The 22407-nt window shown below is 34.1% G+C and overlaps 1 protein-coding gene across 6 annotated transcripts in view; it reads left to right on the top strand.

Annotated features, from left to right (window-relative positions):
- The first annotated feature begins 4089 nt into the window (after positions 1 to 4089).
- LOC309640595 (serine/threonine-protein kinase TNNI3K) overlaps positions 4090 to 22407 on the top strand; it is a 299196-nt gene continuing 280878 nt past the window's right edge. For 5 of the 6 annotated variants that reach the window (XM_082419557.1, XM_082419556.1, XM_082419558.1 and 2 more), the window contains exons 1-2: positions 4090 to 11858; positions 12469 to 12577. In XM_082419557.1, coding sequence (XP_082275683.1) covers positions 11819 to 11858; positions 12469 to 12577 — 149 coding nt within the window. In that variant the 5' untranslated portion in view covers positions 4090 to 11818. The remainder of the gene's footprint in view (positions 11859 to 12468; positions 12578 to 22407) is intronic. The other variant, XM_082419553.1, reaches the window with a different exon arrangement.

Raw genomic sequence — 22407 nt, 5'->3', positions numbered from 1 at the left:
CTGGGCCACCCTCTGATTATTTGGAACCTAAGACCAAATGTGTGTTTTTAGCAAATTCCTCAAGGCAAAAACATACTCCATTTTCCATTTATATTTCTTAGTTCAAGCTTTTCTCTAAAATAGTCTGTAAATACTCTGTTATTATTTTTATTTCTTCATTATTTTGTGATTATTTTATATTTTGTTTAGAATTTAAAAATCAGTCATCTATTCTCATTTATATGAAGCATAAATTATAATTCTTTAATTGACTTATTATTCAATATTTTCCCTAGTGATGGTATATTTTTAATAGTAGAGGGCATGGTATATTAGTGGAGGGGATGGCACCAGTAGATAGTATATTTTTGTAATGGATGTCACGGTCATAGACTGTAATGATCATGGAAATGCTAAATTTAGGAAGGGATAAAAAGGAAAAAATGGGATAAGGTAAACATCTAGAACCTCATCCCTTTTAGTCCATATTAAAGAAACCATATAATGAGGTAGACAGCCCAGCACCTAGCATAATGCCTGTTATAGAGATGATAAACTAACTGTTTTACAGAGGAAGTCAGGGAATGCCTAAGCAGACAAAAGCCATGTTCAATGTATGTGCTTTGTAGTAGGAAATGAATCTACATAGTTCCTTCAAAAATAAGATTATAGTTTCAAACAGATAAATAATATAGACCACTGTTATGCCCTCTCTGACTTCAAATTATCAAACGTATATTGAATGTTAACTATGTGTCAGGGCCTTTGCTACACACTAGGGCTATTTTTCCTTGCTCTCAGGGTTTTCCAGTCTAGCAAATGATAAGACAGGGGAAAAAAAGCCATTGCAGTAACTTGTGATTAGAGCTACAGTAAGAAAACTACAGGATGTTATGGGAGCTTCCAGGATAAGGGACTAACAAAACTACATGATCAGGAAAGGCCTCTCAGGGGAAGTGACATTTATACTGAGACCTAAGAGGAGAATAAGATTGGCCTGTTTCTATTTCTTTGATTGTTCTTGTGGCGGGTAGGAGGAGGGAGAATGAGCAAGGGAATGTATATTAGCAGTGAGAACAGTGTTTGTGAAGATTGGGAGGAAAGAGTGCCTGGTCATAGGAGGGTCTAAAAGAGGCCCAGTCTGAAGTGTAATGTGTGAGAATGAGTGGCTTGGGGAAATGTCTACACTTTAGGTTAACTTAGGGTCTTTTATAAAAATGTCTAGGTACCTTATTAGAAATCAAAATGCTGACCAAAAATAAGATTGATAGTCTTTTTCAGAGAAGAAGGGAGGAAGTGATGTAGTTGTAGCAGTGGTGGTAGTAGTAGTAGTAACAGTAGTACTAGTACTAGTAGTAGTGTGTGTGATGGGTGAGGGTAATCGTTCTAGTATTTGACTACCAAGTGACAAAGTTGACACTAGACTCTGTTGAACAGTAAAAAATGGGGAATTAAAAAAAAAAATCCAGTGTATCCCCACAGATCACTTCCTAGTAAAACTATAAATTAAGGGAAAGTGGTGATTCATGTGATAAGTTCGCTTAACCATAAGTAGTACATGCTGAACTGTGTAGAACTGAACCAAGAAAAAGCAGGGAAAAAGAAAGTTCACAAGCAGGTTAACATAATATAATATTTCACAGAGGCTTATTTACTTTGAACCTGAAAAAAAAAAAAAGCTGATTGATCTCAACACTTTAGTGTTTAATCCTGTATTTATATTCTCTTTAAACACATATTTCTGGGGAATGTTTTTGTTTAGGCATGAAGAGCTACCTTTTGTCTTTGTAAGATTTTATCATCATCTGTGCTGAACTAAAAATTCAGTATGCAGGTGACTTTTATTAATATATAAATGATACCACATATAATGTTATTATATCAATCTGATTTAAAGAGCAGAAAGAATGTGTTTCTGTAGTAAGATACATAGTAGAAAGCTACACAGTAGAAAAATAACATCAGTAATAACCAAAATACTTACATAAATACATATTTTATAGCCCATAATCAGATATTAGCAAAAGCAATGAAACCATCTTCAAAGTTTTCCAGTGAGTCAAAATAGAATAAAATCTTCTAGTTAAGCAGAAAGCTCAACGTAGAGCAAAGTATAAAAATTGGACAGTGTTTTAGATTGGTTCCTAGCTTACCATTAACTCCCTGTGATCTGCATTAAGCCATAAGTTAAGATATATGAACACCAAAGGCCACTGGGCAATGTAAGTTTGTAATGGTTTGATAGAACTTACTAGAAAGCCTTTTGCAAACTTAAATTTAAAACAAAACACTTTCTAAATGGATAAAAATGTGCAGCCCATTCAATTATGATATCTAGGAAAATTTAATAGAATTGTTAAAGGAGCATTTAGAGAATATGTACAATTAGTGTCTTTAGCCAGAACCAATATATTTCATAACCCATTTCTGCATTTCCAAGAAAAGTTTTCTTTCTTTGATTGTTCTTTCTTTCATGATAATGAGGTAGGTGTCCAGCATTGAACACTACATTTCAAATGTAATCTCAAGAGACTTACAACAAGCAAAATTTTTATTATCCTCTCTATGAAATGATGTCTCTCTTTACACCACTCAGTTTCCTCAATGTTTCTTGCCGTAATGTACCAGGAATTCATATGCAGTTTGCATAGTCCTCTCACTGATAGACACTGGCTTATGCTACTCCCCAGGTGCTTCTCTCCTCTGATAATTAAGGTTTTCTTATTTTTCTAAGCCCTCCTGGTTTGACTTTTTTTTCCTTTTGAAACTCTTATTATCATTCCTGTTCCTATTTTCCACCATTGCTACCACTTTATGTACTGTTATGTGATATTTATGACTTTGCCCAACTTAATCTCATCAATTGTTTAGTCTCAAAAAAATCAAAATTAAGTTTAAATTACTTTGATCCCATCAGTTTTGTTTAGTTTGTTTTACTGTATAGAGCAATAATAGGGATTTTAATGAACGTCATCTTAATAATTTCTCTGAACTCTCTAACGATATAATGATTTAAATTGTGTCCAAGCTCTCAATTTATCATATGCTCAAGCTTAGTTATTTCTGTTCCAAGATTTTTAAAATCCCACAAGAAGTAAGACCTATTTAAGTAATGCTATGTTCAAAAAGCTTTCTTTAGCCAGTCCTTTCCTCTTCTTAAATTATATAACATGCGGTTTTGTTTTGTTTTGTTTTGGTTTTGGTTTTTTTGCATCATTCATTGACACTCATCAAAAGCTACTTTGTAGGGTAAGTGATACTTTTGAATATAAAATTAGGTTATATTCAGCAGGCATGTAAAATTAGCTTATATTCAGCAGGCATATATATAGGCAAGGACCCTGCTGTATACTTATTTTATGGGCAAGCTGTGTCCAAATCACTTTTGGAGTTTTGATTTTTTCTAATTCAAGGGCCTAACCCCAATGGATTCTGATTTAGTTGATCATGAATAGGTCCTGGTAATTGTAGTGTTTAAAAAATCTCCCTGAAGTCTGATTTGTAAACTATTGCTGGAGCATCATATATCTTGTATAAGTGATTAATGCTAGTAACTCCAAGTAATGCAAAAACCTCTTAAGATATAGATAAATTTTTAAAGGGAAGATGAGGAAAATAAAGGGATTAAAAATTATTTATCTTTGCATGGAATTTCAAAATGCTGCAGTATTTTGTCTACAGAATTGATGATGGCTTCATCTGTATTCACTTTACCTCTGTTCCAGAACTGAGAAGGGAAATATTCAGTAATATTTCCCTTACTGAAGGGATTGATTCTACTCAGTTCAACTGGTTCAATCCAATTCAGTTTGATTCAGTTTAGTTCAATTCAATTCAATCCAAAACAATTAAATTTATATCTATATCCATCAGGCACTGTGCTAGGCTGTTGGGAATGCAAAAATGAGTAAGACATAATTTCTGCTCTTAAGTCGCTCACAGCCTAACAGGAGAGATGAATGCATTATTTCTATCTTCCGTAATGGGTGCTTTAATAGAAGTTAGTGTTGCCCTCATATAGGCTTAACTCAGAGTAGGACTTTACAATGTCAGTTTGTTTTATTGTTGCTCTTGTAAAAAGTATAAATATATATATATATATATATATATATATATATACACACACACACACACTGTATATGTATATAATGTATGCATATTTATGTATATATAATCTGTATGCACACACATATATAATTGTAGTGCATACTTGCCGAATATAAATATGTTCGACCATCAAAAAGGAATAGGTATAACAACCATCCTTAATAACGTCAAAGGATGCTGCCCTGATAGATCATCTTAAGATGATTTTGTGAATTAGTACATGTCCAGATTCAATAGAAAAAATGAGAATTATGGAATAGTTCAAAGAGAGGAAATGTGGTGTTTAGAGGATCCATAGATAACTATTGTGATTAGTTAATAAGTTAACCATTATGTAGCTAAATGAAATGGATGCCTTTCAGCATTATGAGAAGTGAAAGTTTCAGAAAGATGACCATAGAATTAATTTATTAAACCCCAATTGATGACAAACATTCATCTCTCACTCTGATGTACCTAGGCCCTCACAAATTCCAAATCCTTCATAGCCCTTCACCAAAGCCTCCATCATTTTTTCCATGGCTGCATATATGAAGAAGGAAAATATGGGGACAATTTTAAGTTAACTGTTTGTGTAATCAGACCTAGACCTCAACTCGGAAAACTCTGGGCAACAATTAGGAAATGTTATTACATAGTAAGCCAACTTAAACAATTAGAATTAAGACTTGGAATTTAAGTCTAGTATATTCCACCATGGCTTAACATACCTAACCATGTGAGGCACCCAAGTTGCATTATTTGCTTTAGATCTCAGGGGAGATTGTGATCTTAAAAAGTAAGGTTTGTATTATGGTAAGAGTGGGGATCCTCGGGCAGGATGGAGGTGCTTCTAACAGTTTCTACCACTCTGTAATTCAGAGAAAGCATCACTAGTATGGTTGATAATTTTTAAAAGTTTTTAGACTGAGATAAATCTACTAATTCACATCTTCCTTCCCCACATTAGTATGAAGCTCAAGTGGCCACAGTTATGGGCTCCAGAGACAAAGCAGAGTCTAGATACAGCAAGAAGAAGGTGGCATAAATAGTTTATGAAATTGTAAACACCCCTACAAGGTGCTGACACCTAAACTGAGTCCTGAAGTAGGAATACTACTTTTCATGGGAGACACGGGCAGGAATAGTAAAGGCAATCACTCTCCAAGTTACCAAACTGGGAAAGTACAATACACACTTCAAATGCAGTGTTAACTTCTAAATATGGCTTTACATTAAAACAAATTGTCTTGAAGTTCACAACAATTATAATCTACTCTTGATAATCCATGTTAAAGAAGGGGGTAAAATTGTGAACAAAACATATGTAACTTGTTCACAAATTCTAATTGAAAACATAAATTTTTTATGTGTACTTAGATTATTAAACTTGAATTCTGAACGGGAAGGGTATATTATTTGGATGCCAATAAAATTAGATGTAAATATATTAGGGCATATATTGACTATATAAAATTGGAAGCACTTGGGTTTATTATCAAAAGTCTGCCTGGTATTAAGGATACTCTGAAACATTACTTGCTATAACAAGTCCCCTAATAACTGGCTTCAGAGACAATAGCCCCTGCAAGAAGAAATAAGATATTGTGTGGACCTATAAACTGTCCCAACCAAATACTTTCACCCAACCAAAAGTATTGATCTGTTAATGAAGCTGTGGGTAAAAATTGACTTTTTTGTACCCCCGACAACTTTACACTGATTTAACCATAGCACTCCTTTTAATTTATATTCAGGACATTCAAGATTATATGTTATAAAATTTCAGCTGTGAAGGGAGCCAACTCAGTTCCACAATTATAGTATAACATGGATAGAATACATTTTACTATTCAGTCATTGTCAGTTCTGATTGGTGGTATACTGAGCTGGGCAATGTAAACTGAAGGGAAATCAAGAACTTTTGAGTACATGCCAAAGGCTGATGCCATTTCTGACATTGACATGATATCAAATGGGAAGAAGGGGGGCATGAAAGTGTATAGCATGATAACCATTATCACTCTTTTTCCACTAAGAAGACATAGGAGGAGATGTAACAAAAATAATGATAATTATGCTTACACAGACTACTTACCGAGATCGTTTCTGCTTGGAGGGACTAAGCAAAGAACTGTTCATATAGAACCACTCAGCAAGCCCTCTAACAACCACATGTTATATAGATCCATTTTTGAAACTTTAGGTAATTTGTCCTACCTACATCAAATTAGTTTTCACTTTGAGGAACAGCCACAAGTGGCTAATTGATAAGTAAAAAGAAAAAATTAAGTAGAATTATTTTTTTTCCCTTCTCCACCTTCTTTTCCTCTGTTTTTAAATGACAAACCTCAAGACATGGAAATAAGGTATTTGCCCAAAGACAATAATTAGTTATTAATTGAACTATGATTACAACACAGTGTTATTTCCTTAGCAGGCCAGCTGACTCTTAGGAGGGGGGAAAGAAGGATGAAGAAGGAATGGAAGTGGCCTGAGTCATGAAGTTTAGATTGTTCTGATGGTTTCAATGCTTCAAAGAAATATTTTCCAATTGAAAGGTAGGCTTTAGTAAATGTATCTTCTCATTACGAGTCATGTATGTCTCTATCATAATACAGATGCTTTATTACAATTGCCTATTTACATGTCTATCCCTGGCCCCGTGAGCTCTTTGGAGTGCTTGGTACAGTGCATGCTTATTGAATGAATAATGAATCAATCAACGAATAAAGAGCTAAGCTGACAATTGAAAGAAATCCTATCAATTTGGGAAAGAAAGTTTTAGCCAATGACAGAGATATTACTGTTTAATTTAGATTCTTTAATAAACTTTACTTCATGTTCACCCAGCAACAGAGGAAGGCACAAGAAAGATTAAAATCTTTTCATTTTCAGTTGTAGTATATTGGAAACAAAAAGAGTAATATTTTTTCTTTCTTTAATATACTCTTAGAGTTAGAGATATTGAGAACACCTGTTTAAATTACTATGATATTGATTTTTTCACATTTACTTTCATTATTATATAATAGTTACTTTCAATATTATATAACAAGTCCTATTCATTTTTGAGGATTAATCTGAATATTACCTCAACAATGTTCAGATTCATAATGGTGATTTACAGTTCCATCCAACATACCATAAATTTAGATACTCTAGTGGAAAAGAAAGGAAATTTGTTTGACAAATAAGAATCTTACAAATTATGCTTGTCTAATGCAAAAATATATTGTTTAGAAAGAAATTAAAGAATGATTTTAATTGAATAGGTATAGACATCTTAGTGGTCAATTTTTCTTTTAGATAACTTTGTTTCAATATGAGTAATTTAATGTTTACTAAAAGAAGGAAAAAACCTAAATATATACCAATTAGTAATTCTAATTACTGGTAAGAGTGGGGATCCTGGTTTACTGTGTTTAAAGCAATGATTCTTTTAATTGCTTGTCAACCAGATGCAACACATCAAAAATTTAAACTTTCCTAAAGCTTGGGCACAAGAACTCATATACAGTGGAAGAATGATCTAGCTTTTAGGTGTAAATGAATTCACCATCCTAAATGTGATAATGATTGTTCTAAGTGTATCAGTTTGATTTCATGGAATACATATTCTTTATAATTTCTCTGTTAGACTCATAAAGGTAGGAGAAGTGTCAAGGTCAAATTTGTATTTTTCATCTTAAACACATCCTTTTAAATATTTATGAAGAGACTAGTGTAAAATATAAATAGCAGATGTACAAGTGTAGATTGGGATAAATAAATCATATAACCAAAAATAAAGAAATTCAAAAAGAATGTACGTAGGCTTATTGAAGGAGTATTAGAACATATCTATGTATGTGCTGAAGTGTTCTGATAAATCAGTTGAAAAGACGAAGGCATTAACATTAGATTTAGGCAATTCAGTAGAACACAAAGGTTGGTCAAAAAGGAATAGCTGAAGAAATAAGGTATTTACTAAATCTACCCTGACATTCTGACTGAAAAAAAAAAACAAAAACACAAGCAAGTGTAAAAGAAAAAGGAATGCTATTAGTTATGTATTCCTTAGAGAAGGCTTTTTCTCATAAGTTATAAACAAACATTCCTGGAAAAACTCAAATGGTCTTGTTAAAGAATTACTGTTTTTTTGGTCTTATTTATTTATTGTTTTATATTTTCCTTAATTAAAGAAAATTAATAAACGTTTTTGTTAAAACAGTTTTTAGATTTACAGAAAAACGGAGCAGAAAGTACAGAGTTTCCATACTCCTTCCCTTCCCCCCCTCCCAGCCCCCCACAGTTTCCCCTATTATTAACATCTTAAGTTGGTTTGGTACGTTTGTTACCATCGGTGAGCCAATATTGATACATTATTATTAGCTAAAGTCCATAGTTTATATTCGTGTTTTACAGTTCTGTGGTTTCTTCCAAATGTATAATGGCATATATCCACCCTTAGAATATCATACAGGAGAATTTCATGACCCTGAAGATTTCCTGTGCTCCACCTATTCCTCCCTCCCGTTCTCCCTGCTCCCCCCGCAACCACTCATCTTTTCACTGTCTCCAAAGTTTTGCCTTTCCCAAAATGTCGTGTAGTTAGAATCATATAGTATACAGCCTTATCTGACTGGCTCTTTCAATTAGCAATATTCATTTAAGGTTCTTCCATGATTTTTCTTGGCTTGGTACCTCCTTTCTTTTATTGCTGAATAAATTTCCACTGTATGTATGAATGTACATGCACATTCGTTTATCTATTCACCTGTGAAAAGGCATCTTGGTTGCTTCCACTTTTGTGATTCAGTTTTACAATATGACACTATATATGCACAGCCAAATCATCTATTGCCTCACTGATTACCATAGGATAGAACCCATTGAGAATGTGAAACAATCTTATTTTTCTCTTTATTTCAGTTTTCTCTCCTCTTTTCTCTTACGTGGAATTCAAAGGCTCAAAAACCTTCCAGTGAGTATGCATCTCACTTTAAGCCATTTTAAAATAGTGCTCCTCGAAGTAAGCTACAAGTAGCATCTACGTTAGAATCACTAGGGGTGCCTGTTAAAATTCATATTCTAGGCCCTACTCCTGATCTACTGAATCAGAATTTCTGGGTATGGAGCCCCGGTTTCTATTTTTTTTTACAAAGCTCCTCAGATAGTGTCTACTCTCACTAAAGTTTGAGAAGGTGACCATTTTTGTAATTAGGTTGTGTTTTTGATAATATATGACGTTCTGCACTTCTGGAAATCTCAGAACTGGTAGAGTAGTATTCAATTTAGAGCATGTTATCAATCCATGGTAAAAAGAATTTTTACAGAAATGTACAGAGAAGCGGAGAAAATATTTTCTGCTTCCATGTGGATGCCCTCCAGGATTCTTTAGGAAAGAAAAGCAGGATTGTTATCCTGGATCATTTACTTATTCCAGCCTTTTCTTCACTGCCCTGAAGGCATCTCCATTGCCCTCAATCCATGACCTAGACTCACAGTCATAAAAGGGCTAATAGATAGTGTTCCTTTGGAAGTAGGAAATTCAATAACATTTAATATTTTAGGTATTGAGATTATCATTTTCACCATTCTTTAGCAAAATTTATTGCCTCAGGGTGTAGAAAAATTCAATTGAGTTGCTGATTGGATTTTCAGACTCAGCAAAAATTGTAGCTTTGAAAGTCTAAGCTTTCATTTGTAAGAGCCAACCTTTCTGAGAGAACAAAAATATTTTCAAAAATTAAAAGGAAAAGTTCTAAAAATCAGTGCATTAAATTTATGTACCAAAGAGGAAATTGGAAAGACAACGTAAGATGATATAAGAACCAGCTTTTCTTTCATCGGTAGAGGCAACACACAAACACACACACACACACATACACACACACACACACACACACACACACACACACACAGGTATAAGATTGGAAGTAGTGAAGAGAGAAATAAGAAAGAAAATCGGCAAAAATAGACAGATTTAGATGTCCTCAAGAAGGTCAAGAGCCCTGGCTCCCATCCCTGTCCCTCTGGATTCAAGGTATGAAAACCATGGAAATCTGAGAGAAGGAAGCTTGTGCATTACTTCCCAAGGTATAGCCCTGGGAGATTGCAAGGCTCTTAAAGAAGACTATCCAGTTTGGTCTTTAGGACTGTACTGAATGCTTGGTCTCCAGTACCAAGCATTTAGGAAGTCAGGTGCCTAGGCTGATTCGCCTGAGGGCAGCATGTCTGGGGGAAGCAAAGACCTTCTGACCTGAAGGGATGGGGGTCACACAAGTGCTGAGAGAAAGCTGGTGTAACCGAAGATGTCTGGCCTTCAAACAAGGAAAATGCAGAGTGCATGGATCAAGTAACCAAAGGCCACCACAGTGTAACAGACATCAACGGCCATGGCAGCATATACTGAGGAGGAGGGATAAGGAAAGTTATATCCAGGGGAGGACAGAGATGTCCATAACCCCAAATCCCTGCTTCTCCAACTATATCTGATCAGTATGAAGGCCATGCATCTGGAACTTAAATTGCTTTTGCTGAGAAAAAGTTGTGGGGAATAATAAATTTGTCTAAGCATTTGCTTCAAAAGGAAACTGTTTTTTGAACATTCAACTATAATAAATATAAAATTCATACCTATTACATTGAAACTATAGCCTCTGGAGATGAATTTCAAGATTGAAATGTATATATTCTAGGTATAATTACATTATCCAATAGAAATATGTAGTTAAAAATTAGATAACTTTTCTTTCTGGGTTTTCCATTTATTCTCCATCTTACCCTGAGTTCATTTATATCAATAGAAATATGCACGTACAAAGAGAAATGCCCCCATGAAGTAAATGGAAGGTGAATTAAAGAGGAATTATGGGAGGCATCAATAATAATATCTAACTTGGACTTTAGAATCATATAGATTTAGAATTGATTCCAGATTCCTCCACCTGCTAGCAAATATGGATTTTTCTCATCTATAACCTGAGAATAATATATACCTTGCAGGATTGTATGAGGTATAACTGACAAAATGTATATAAAGCATTTAGACTAGTGTCTGGCACACTGTAAGCATTCCATCTTATTATTTGTGATATTATTGTTCTTGTTATTTTATGAATTGCTATTTGTAGAACTCAGTGTCATATTCTTATCTATGACTCTTATGGTCAATATAATCAACAAGTGGTATAAATTAATCATGGTCTATGTTGAGAATTTCTTCCTACAAAAATAATTTTATAGCTCTACTCTAGGCCAAATTTACATTCATTTCTATTAGTAGCATGCCATAAGATGTGAGTTTCCATTATATATATACTATAGAGACAAATTCTATCACCAGTCACTCTTTTCCAACTGCCATTACTTTGGCTCAGGAGAAAATGATCCTGAAAGATCTAGGTAGTTTTAATGGCTCTTTGTGAACCTCAGATGTAACTGAATCATTTTCTAGATTAAAGAAATGCCCATCAAGGTATATATGGGTAGATAATCAATTGATGAAGGCAAATAATCTTATGGAAGCATTTACTATTTATCTTTGATACAGCTCTTTTAAACAGACTGATTAATTCCCTTCATGATTTCACCCTGGAAAGCACAAACTATTTTGTTCTTTGTCATTGTTGTATGACATTCCATTTGGCGGTCAGCTTATTTTTAGCCAGACTATCAAAGTATTTTTCAACTGGACTGCCACTGCACTTGAACTTGGAATCTTGCAACCTGAGGAACTGCACTGGGGAAAAGAAGAATCTTCTAACAAATGGGAAATTATAAATCCAGACCAACCCAAACTTGTACTGGTAATTATTCTTACATCTTTAAATGTAATATAGTTCAATAGTTGTTCTATATAGTTAACATTTCACTGGAGTATCTGCTAATTTTTACAAGAGGATAAGACAACATATTTTATGAAAGTGTTAAGAAGATTATCTGAACTCAAATTATTTTTCTCTGAAAGATCTTTAGAAAAAAACAGAAAATTTCTTATAATTTTCTGTTTCTACTAGTTCCTAGGTATAATGTTACAGAAAAAAATTTGGAATACTGTTGAATATAGGGATTTTAGGATTACATCTTAAGTATCTAGTATTTAAAACCTAAAAACTCTTGTCTAGCAACTAGAGATTGCTATAATTATAATGCAATAAAATCAAATTAAATAAGTCAAATATATTCTTCTATGTAAATATATTATCCAATATCAAATGGGTTCTTAATTACTGCGATTCAATATGATTGCATTTTAAATATAAACATCTGCATTTTAAACTCACAATCAGTAATTTAAATTAAGTATTGTATAATTCAGAGTAAAAAACAGAGTTTTAATTGCTTGGATGTTATGATCTGTGTCTACATTTTGCAAATCAGAGCTATGAATTGATCCCTTTTGTTTTTCTTTACTAGATGAATGGAAGAAGAAAGTCAGTGAATCTTATGTTATTGTAATAGAAAGATTAGAAGATGACCTGCGGATCAAAGAAAAAGAACTTACAGAACTAAGGCATATATTTGGGTAAAGTTGTCAAGAGTTATTATTTCTCTGTATAAGTGTCTTCATTGTTGATCTAGTTTTTAGCTATATCTGTGTTTAAAAACACAACCCATATAACCTCCTATGTTAACCTTAGAATATAAGGTTATCTCTTCCTGCCCGTTCATATAGCCCCTAAAATGCAAATATCTTATCTCCTTAAAATATGCCTTGCCTGTTCCCATCACTAAAGTTTAAAGAGAAAGGAACCTAAAGGCTAGCCTTTGAATACAAACTGTTGCTGATCTGAATAATCTTCTCTAGAATTAGATCATTCTTGTGAGCCATGCCAGCAACAAACAGTAAGACTTCTATTCCCAAATGGTGGTAGAATATTGGCCACATTTTTCTTTTTGGACTACTAGAGAACTCCAATTTTAACAAACCCTTCGGTCTCTTGACATTGAAACGCTGTCCGTTAATGAAACTGTGTATCATTCTGCCCCTGAACAATCATATACCAATGTGTAATATTGGCTTCAGGCTTTCAGTGGGTTTTGTTCCATGATAACAAGATAAAAATAATCTGGCATATTGTCACAACCTTGTAAGACACAAAATGTTCAGAAAAGAGGGACAGAGCCCTTATATACACAAGCAACCTTTTGGAGAAATTGAATCTTGGCATTGAGAAACGATGTATTTTGGGGAGTCAATTTAAGTTAGCTGCCTGACTGAGGAAAAGTTCCACGAAGGCCAATTAGCCATACTCACTTACAGCTGTGTTATTCATGTAATGCACTGATGACAAAGAACTCTAACCATTTTACTTGGAAAATAAGTGTAAAGCAATGACCACATGACATATTTTTCAAAAGAAATTTCAGATATAGTAAACATACAAAGCTCACATAACTGGCAAATAAAGTTACCCATGTATAATATAGTTTATATAAAATGTGTCAGTGGGTTAATAAGGCCTTCATAAGTGTTCAATTTGTGGTTTGGAAAGTAGTTAATTTTCCCTGTTATTTAGCCCAAAATGATTAACTCAGCTTTGACACTCATGATGAGATACACTGGGATGACTTTTGCAAGTATTATCATATGCTCACTTATGGAAAAACATTTGAAAGTCCTGTAGAGATGTGACTGGCACTTTGGTATAATAGATTTATACATGCATATTAATTTTGTTGGAAAAGAGCTATGAATGTAGAACTTAATCATAAACCCTCTAGCTCTTATTGACAGATAAATATGCTGAATGAAATGTGATTAAATTGGAGATTTTCCTCAACTTTATAAAGTTAAAATCTCATGTATTTGTTGTTATTTTTTAAATTTGGGAAGTATTATGCAAATATGTCAAGGCTAATTTAAACGGACATATCCTTTTAAGGATTAAGCTTGAAATGTACTTTTTTCTCTTACCACATCAACAACAAGCAGCTGTTTCTGCAGGTCCTACTGTAGCTGGATTTATTGTGCCAGCTGTATTCAAGGTGTTATTCCAGACACATCAAATATAAACCATTATTTAATCCTCACCATGACCCTGTGTGATAGATAATATTACTCCTGGTGGATAATAAAGTAAGGAGCAGAGACGTTGGATCTTGTCAAGGTCATATGGTCAGTAAGCACTGGAACTGTGAATTTTAGCAAGGTCTCCCGAGCTTCCTACTACACGCTGATTCTTGCTCCCAGCGTCTCACAATCTGGTTGAAGGGAAAGGCGTATATAAATAACTCACAGAAGACAGCCTATGACAAGTGCTAAGTGGAAGAAAAAACAAGATGGCTTTCAAATACAAAAAAAGAAGGTTTGTTGTCTTGATTTATTCATTGGTTTTGTAAAGCATTCCAGATAAAAGGCATAGTTGAGTAAAGATATATAGGCAAGAATGGATGAATTCCATGGAAAGTCTACTGGTAGCAAGAAAACTTAATGTCTTGACCATTTTACCTAAGCTGAGTAAGAAAGCTGTGTCAGTCAGCATAAGGGTTTTGCAAACATAGTTTTAAATCCAGTTTCTTTTATTTACAAGCAATGTATCTTTGGGTATATTACTTAATCTCCTTGAGGCTCATTTTCATCTGTAAAATGAGGTTAATAATAACGACCTTACAGGACATTTGAAAAATGATGTCAAATGCTGAGTACAGGGCCTAACGCACAGTAAACATTGAATAACTGGAGGTTTCTAGTATCATGATTGATTGGGTAAATAAGGGCAGTTTGAAAGACTGAAGACTTTATTACCAAGTGGGAGTAACAAATAGTTTATTCAAAGTTAAGAAGTGAGAAAGTTAGGATAAAGTGTTTTTATATCAAGAGGATGTTTTCAAAAATAAAAATGTAAAATGCTAGAACAATTCAAAATGGTGCCAAAATCTGAAATATAACTTTTAAAGATTGTGATCAAGAGGGATTTAAAGAATTTTCAGACTAGAGTATTAGAAGGCTCATCAAAATTGATGTCAAATTCCCTGAGAATAATGGTAGGGCATTTTGAGGAGAGGAAGACTGGTAGCCTGGTGCTGAAGCCATCAAAGAACCTACACAAATGTCCCATTAGCCAGAAGTGATAATAATGTGGCTGAGGAGAGGATTACCCACAGCCTAGAATCATGTTTCTCCAAGGACTAAGGACCTCCTGCTGTAAAATAGCCAGCAGTTCTTGCAAAAATTTTAGATTCCATGATTCTACCCCATATCAAATGAATTAGAATCTCTGGGGATGATTTCCAGAGACCTGAATTTTTAACAAGCTCCCCAGGTAATACTTTTGCATGCTAAAAATGATACTTCAGCTAAAGTTAGAAAACTACACTTCTAGAAAGATACCTAAGTTGCACTGAGAACTCTGTCTGCGGTGATATGGGTGAAGCAATGAGGAATATGAAAACAGAAAGCAGGAAACTAGTATGGTCTACAGAGAGTCAAGGGAGCAAACAAACAAACAAACAGAACCAGAGTACTCTGCTTTGTCTGCTTCCATCAAGGCAGATAGCATCGTGGGAAAGAAAGTCAATCCTGCCTAGGGTAGAGTTCTCAGGATTTTCTTTTCTCTAGAATAAAATGATGGATGACAAGGAAAGAAAAGAATGGAGTATTGAGAATATAAATTGTCTTATTCATTGGCTTACACACCAAAATTTTAAGAGTAGTTGGGAAGTTTAAACATAATATTGTATGAGATCACATTTAATCGAGTATCTAGGACATTTTAGGTGTTAAATCTTAGAATCTTTCTTTCTCATCTTTATTCATGCTGTATGTGATGTAAGAAATACTTCTGTGAAGGACAACTGTGTAATGCTGCTTGACATCAGGCTTCCTCTAAACATGTAGATAAAAGGAAAACTGTATAAGGTGCCTAAAAAGAAGCATTTAATACTACAGTCATAGATCACTAGTGTAAACATAGATTTGCCTGGGTTATTTTTTTGCAGCTTTTTTGGTTGTTTTCATTTGTTGACAAGTTTCTTTATAGCATTCATGGTAGATACTAATTCCATTCATTAAAAGAGATTTTCTACATCATAAAGCAAGACTTATGTCACCTCAAATACACAATCTCCTGGTATAGCTTTCACCCACAATATAGTACAGAGCAATATAAATACTAAACTTAAAAAAGACAAAAAGAACTAAACCATTATCTTGCTTATGCCAATTTATAGCAGCTTTGAAAAAAGAGCTTGCTATGGGAAAGAAGAGGAATGGAAATTGAATGTTCCCTCACCTTCCACAATAAAGTTGAATTCACTCATAATTTTGAACATTTGTTGAGATAATAGAGAAGAGACTGGAAAAAATGAGGAAATAGAGAAGGCAGAAGAAGGAAAGACAGAAGTGGTACACTGGAGTACATTGTGTGGTTATTTCCTCCTCTTTGCTCTCTCTGATGTTTATGTTTATCAATATAATAGCACTTACTACCTGGTGTTGTCTTTATTCATTTTACAGGTCTGTCTAACCACTAGTATACGTGCTCACTAAAGGCAGCTTCTTTGTCTACTTAGCTTTATTTATATTTGTATGTATTTGTAATAGCTATTTGGATAGCACTTGAAAGGAAAACAAATTAACAACTTAGTGCTTACCATATGCCAGGCATGCTACTAGGTATTTTAATATGCATTAGCTCATGTAATTGTAAATGTATATATGTAAGGTGCTTTGAGCTCGGTGACTGGCACATGGTAAACACTCAAAAATGTTAGCTAAAAACTAATCGTCATTGTTTATGTTCACATCCTTCTGGAGTAGGTATTGCGCTTGCCATTTTATACCTGAAGAAAATAAGGCTAATCAAATTAAACTGGCTTGAGCCAGGTTACACAACTTGTACAGTTGTACATGGATTCCACCCATCTGTACTTCACTTCAAAATGTATGATCTTCATGATCTTAGTTCTCAAACTAGGAAGGGGAAAGAAGTATGGATAAGAATTATCTTTGAAAACATTTCACCTACCGCATGCCACTCTACAAGTTTGCTATGTCCTGTGTACTAGAACTGTCCCTGCATGTGGGAGTGGAAGAATACATTTTACACTCCCACTCCCACACCTTGGTGATACACGGACCCTTACATGATCTTTGAAAACCACTTACATGATGGGTCTCCACGTGCAACTTTTAAAAGGCTTCCAATTAAATTATTTTGTTTCAATGTTTTTAAATCTTTAGAAAATTCAGAACTATGTTTTTCTGATTTCATTGTCGAGCCTACTTTTAATCTGCTTAATCTGTAATATGTCTATGAAGAGATTCCAAAGAAGTTATAATTTTTCAGTGCTATGACTTTTCAACATAATCAGAAAAACCCTATTTTTTCTCATTTTTAATCTCATTTTGGCATTGAGTAGATATACCTTGGTCAATAATGCTAATATCTCACTTTGAAATTGATTAGGTTTAATGAATAAGAATAGTCAAGAGGATGCTCTGTTCCATGGGAAAGCAGTTGCAATATTTAGAAGAATTGAAAAAGAAAAAAACGAAGGAGGTTTTCTGAGATGTACCTTCCTGCTTATTTTCTCCCTGGAAAGTTCCTCTGGGCCCAGCTGCAGTCCACCATACTTATGCTCCAAATGAAATATCTTCCAAAAACCTACTTTTTCAGAACTATAACCAATTATGAAAATTAGCTATTATGAAATAAATAGCTCCGGAAACATCACAGACTGACCTTACCAAAGGAGAGTGAAATTCTCTATCAAGGTGCTAAGTAGAGTATTGAGGGAGTAAATTCCATCTTAAAAAAAATAAAATTGAGTGAAAGGATTATTTGGTATGTTTGATAAGTGCATTGTGTTAATTAGCAATGAAACAGAAAACAACAACAAAAAGACCTCAAACCAAAAAGCAGAGAATTCACATTGTCCCAAGACTGTCTACCTCTCTATTTCTTTTCTTGCTTGTCTAGGTAAAACTAGCTAAGTAATAGTTCTACAGGAATATCTTGTAAAAAACTTTGAAGCAGCCTGATCTCAAACACTCTTTCTGTCCCTGTCTCTGTCTCTTTCTCTCTAGCTTAGTACGTCACTTGCTCTCACTATCTCTCCCCCTTTTATCCTTCCTCTATTCTTCCCTCCTATCCCATACTGCCTCCATCTTCCCTTTCACTTTCCTATCCCCCTTCTCAAATGCAAAGCAAAACAATAAAAAAGTTAAAATAATATCAGTGCTTTAGTAAAAATAGTTATTATAGCAGCTAGTATTTATAAAAGTCTTACAAGATCTCACCCATTTAAACCTCACAATAACCCTATGATATAATAATTATTATTGTAGCAGTTTTGTCATCCTTAATTATTCTTACCCTGCCACTGTATCTCAATAATTGTTTATTGTATGAATGAAAGAATGAATATGCTTCATATTGTTCGTTTGCAGATTTGATCTGGAAGATACTGGACAAATATGTTTCTGGATATTTCTTGGAGATATATCTTGGAAACAGATCTTATTGATGATTCTTCTGTTTTTATTGTTTGGGGGGAAATCAGCAGCAGCCATCAAGAACTGCACAAGAAGTTACAACCAGCCATTTGAAACCTAAATTATCAATTTTGGAAACTAGATGATCCATAACAAATTTTTTACCTTCTTTCTACTTTCTTGGCCTTTACCTACATTTCAGCCAATGAATTAATTTAAGAAATGTATCTACCTATCTGAATATTTTGGCTTTGGCCAAGTGTTCAAATGTTACATTTTAATAAGTTTCCATTTGTGAACATGTCAGATATCTTCTTGAAAGGATGAGGTCATGAGAAGTTTAATTGGATCACAAAACTGCATACTTTTCTGGATAAAAGGTAAAGGCTAAGAAAAGAGTTCATTATGCTACAAGAAAGAAAGTAACCTTTGTGCCCAAAACTACCATTTTTAATGATGAAGGACAGAATTTACTATTAGAAATATATTCATATAGTGACTTCATTTTAATTAGGAACTTCATTCATGCACCAGCAAGCACTGTGAACTCATTAGGATATGTTAAGTTACAGTATGGCATGGCAGGTGATAAAAAATGTAAGGGAAAATTAAAAAATAAATTGAGATTAGGATATTAGAATACATAAGTGATGCTCAATTGGCAGTGAATTTGACACATACAGTTCCTTTAGAAGAGGCAAAAGAAGAGAAAATACCTCCCCTAGGAATGATTGCTTTAAAATCTTGAATATTTTAATTGCATGTATCAAACATTTGACAGGAACATTTGACTAGAAGTTAACAGGAAGTTAGAATTAGGATTCAAGTATAGCCCCAAAGTAACTCTCATTAAAAAAAAAAAATTACATTCCAGTTATTAAAGTTAAGATAAAAATTTTACTGTTAAAATTGCACTTAACTGCCAAACACTGCGGGAGTCTATTCTCTGTTTATTCATTTTGTTGGCATTAATAGAAGTTGCATGAGTTCAGGGAAAATAGAATTCAAGAGGAAAATAAAAGAGACTACAGCTCAGTTTTGACAAGGAGCTATTTAGGACTGTATACTGATTTACTTATGAATGGTCAAATCTAGTGTAAAATTCAGTAAGTTAAAGAATGATTGTTGAATAAAAAGTCTCTAATATAATTCATACTTTCAGTCTTATTTATGTAAACAATATACATTCATTTAGTGTTTTTTTTTTTTAAATAAAGCAATGGACTTTATCACCTTATTTTTCTGTTTATTCAGTGTTTACTTTCTTTGCAAAGCTGCTTGGAGCATTAGAGATCAGGACTAATGCTAAGGTCAATTGCAGGATTCTCTCTATTGTGTGTGTTCCCAAGACTGATGCACTTAAACGATCCAGGAATTAGTGAATAGTTCCTATCAAGTAGACTGTTGAAAACAACCTGAAATGAGCATTAAGAACACAGGTGGTGCACACAGTTGGGTGTTCAGTAGGTGTTGTGCCAGACTGATTGAATATATCATCAAAGTTAGAACTTGGAAAAAGAAAGCAATTGAGTCTACCTTCTCAATAAAATGATTTTCAGCACAACCTTTTTTTCCTTTGATTTTGTTGTTCTTTTAATATCTCCAGTGCTGAAAATGCCTTCCCCATAGTAATGATGCTGCTGGACTTGTATTACAAAACTGTGATTCTAGTCGTTGCTCTGAATCACTGATAGGTGCTAGGTGTCACAACAGTGAACTTGGTCAAAATAGGGAAATTTTACAGGTTGTGAAATGTGAGAGGTCAAAGAAGGTCAAACTTGGTTTGAAAATTGTGCTAAAGTTCTCTCAAGACTTAGACTACAAAAGGAAAGTTGTACATTCACAGTAAACTTGCTAAAAATAGTAATGATAATGTATCATGTACCAAGTACTATAGTAAGCACTTGATTTCATTTTTCTTCACAACACAATGTCATATGAATCATTTTAATAATTTTATAACTGAAGAAAGTCAAACTTGAGGAGGTTAAATAACTTGCCCAAATTGGAGAAAAAGAAAAAAAAAAAAAGCACTACTTAAAGACAGGAACAGGATAGGATTTCAGTCCTGGTGTGAATACAAGGCCCAAGATTTAAGAAGTACCTACACTGCTGAAATGATTTTTTCCACTTTTAAAACATCAAAACATGGTAGGTATTGCTGTATAATATTAAAGATACACATTGAAAAACTAATTTTTCTCAAGGGTTTATTGCTACAGAGGAGCTCTCAAGCTTTATCTTCTTTCAGTATTTGCCATTCGGTTTGTTATAGTTAGCTCAAAAGAAAGTGTCAATACTTCCTTCTCTCTTTTTCTCTTAGGCTGAAGGTTGTATAGTTCTTTACATTTAACAGAAAGCTTCCCTCTCCTGCCCCACTCCAATACTTCGTTTTCTGTCTTGTGTTCTTATTGTGTTTCATTTGCTAGATAATGGAAGGACCAAGGAAGAAAAGCCAAAGCAGCTCAGAGCTTCTGAATCAGTCAATCAACATCTTCAATTGCTAGTTTTCTAGTAAAGAAACAGTTTTCTTTTCCTTTTTATTTATGGACACTAATTTCCTATAAACTTTAAGAGAGAAATCCAATCTACCTAGCTTTAAAAGCAGAGTTCAGCTCTTCAGAAAACCTGTACTATTTGAAATCATAACCATGGAGAAGACCTCTGTGAATGCATTTCCAAGTTGGGCTGCTGAGTGCACTTTGTTTAGTAGTACCTATCAGTTGAATTTCTCCAAGACATCTATAATACACCTGGCTTTGAGAATTTAGATGTCTGGCTCAGGCAAAGGCCACATATTTCCAAGAACCATATTATTTGGTAAAGTTTCTGTTCATACCATGAAATAGCTATACCATTTACAATTAGGCTCCTTTGGTAGACATTTTAAATAGTGGTATTTTCATCAGATTTTTTTGTTTGTTTGCATTGTTCATTGAGCTGAGGAAGGTGCAGATAGAAGTGAGTTAAACTCTTAACTATTTTTCCTGAAATCCTGGGCTCCTTGCTATATTATATTAGCAACATTTGTAAAAATGATTTGGTGTTCATTGTACTTCAACGTGTGGCATTCCAAAGCAAGTTGAGGTATATTTCTCAATGTGAGTAACCATGTCTGTGGACTTTGCTACTGGGAAGTTGAACATGGAAAGCAAGAAAGTGAAGAGGGTGAGAAAGTTCTGCAATATTCCCATGTCTGTGAAAACAAACCACTGGACTTGCCATGTCTAATTAAAGCATTTCAGTGAAATCCTTCAAAATCCCTGGAATTAGAGGCTTCTCTTTTTAGCAGCACCCTGGAGAATAGCACCTTTTCTTTTTCTGTTTTAAAATTTCAGTAGCTTTTGAAGTTCTTAACTAGGTGCCTTGATGATAATGTTCTGAATTTATAGTACCTTTCAAGTGTAAGTACTTTACAAATGATATGGAAGGCTCATTCACCAAAGACTTTGCTATCTCACTAAAGCTGCTGGAGATTTAAATAGGGAGGAGGCAGCTTGAAATTAACCTGGGAGGCCAAAGATATGATCTCATTTCTACTGAAAAATGTCCTGGGAGTACCAGTGACCTCAAGAGGTCGAGAATTTTAGCTTTACATTTTTTTCAAAGGCTACCTAGGGCTCTCTAGGGCCCTCCTGGGGCAATGGTCTTTGTTCAAAGGCAAGGATTTCATTAATTGAATCACTAAACACTACTTCTCTTCTCACCTGGGACTGTATCATAGTACCTTATCAGAGTTTAGACCTTCTTTATCTGTGAAATCTGACCCAGCCAGAGTACAAGGAAACTTTGCTTCAGGCAGAATTTGTAATACATTGGGACTGTATTCCTTTCTCCAGTCTCTTATCAAATGCTACCTTTTTGGTTTTTTTTTCTTTTTGGAGAGAATTTCTTGAATTTCTCCCTAAATATTATAT

Source organism: Balaenoptera physalus (genome assembly GCF_965194825.1).
Source record: "Balaenoptera physalus genome assembly, chromosome: 1".
Lineage (NCBI taxonomy): Eukaryota > Metazoa > Chordata > Mammalia > Artiodactyla > Balaenopteridae > Balaenoptera > Balaenoptera physalus.
This window is presented reverse-complemented; position numbering and strand designations above follow the sequence as displayed.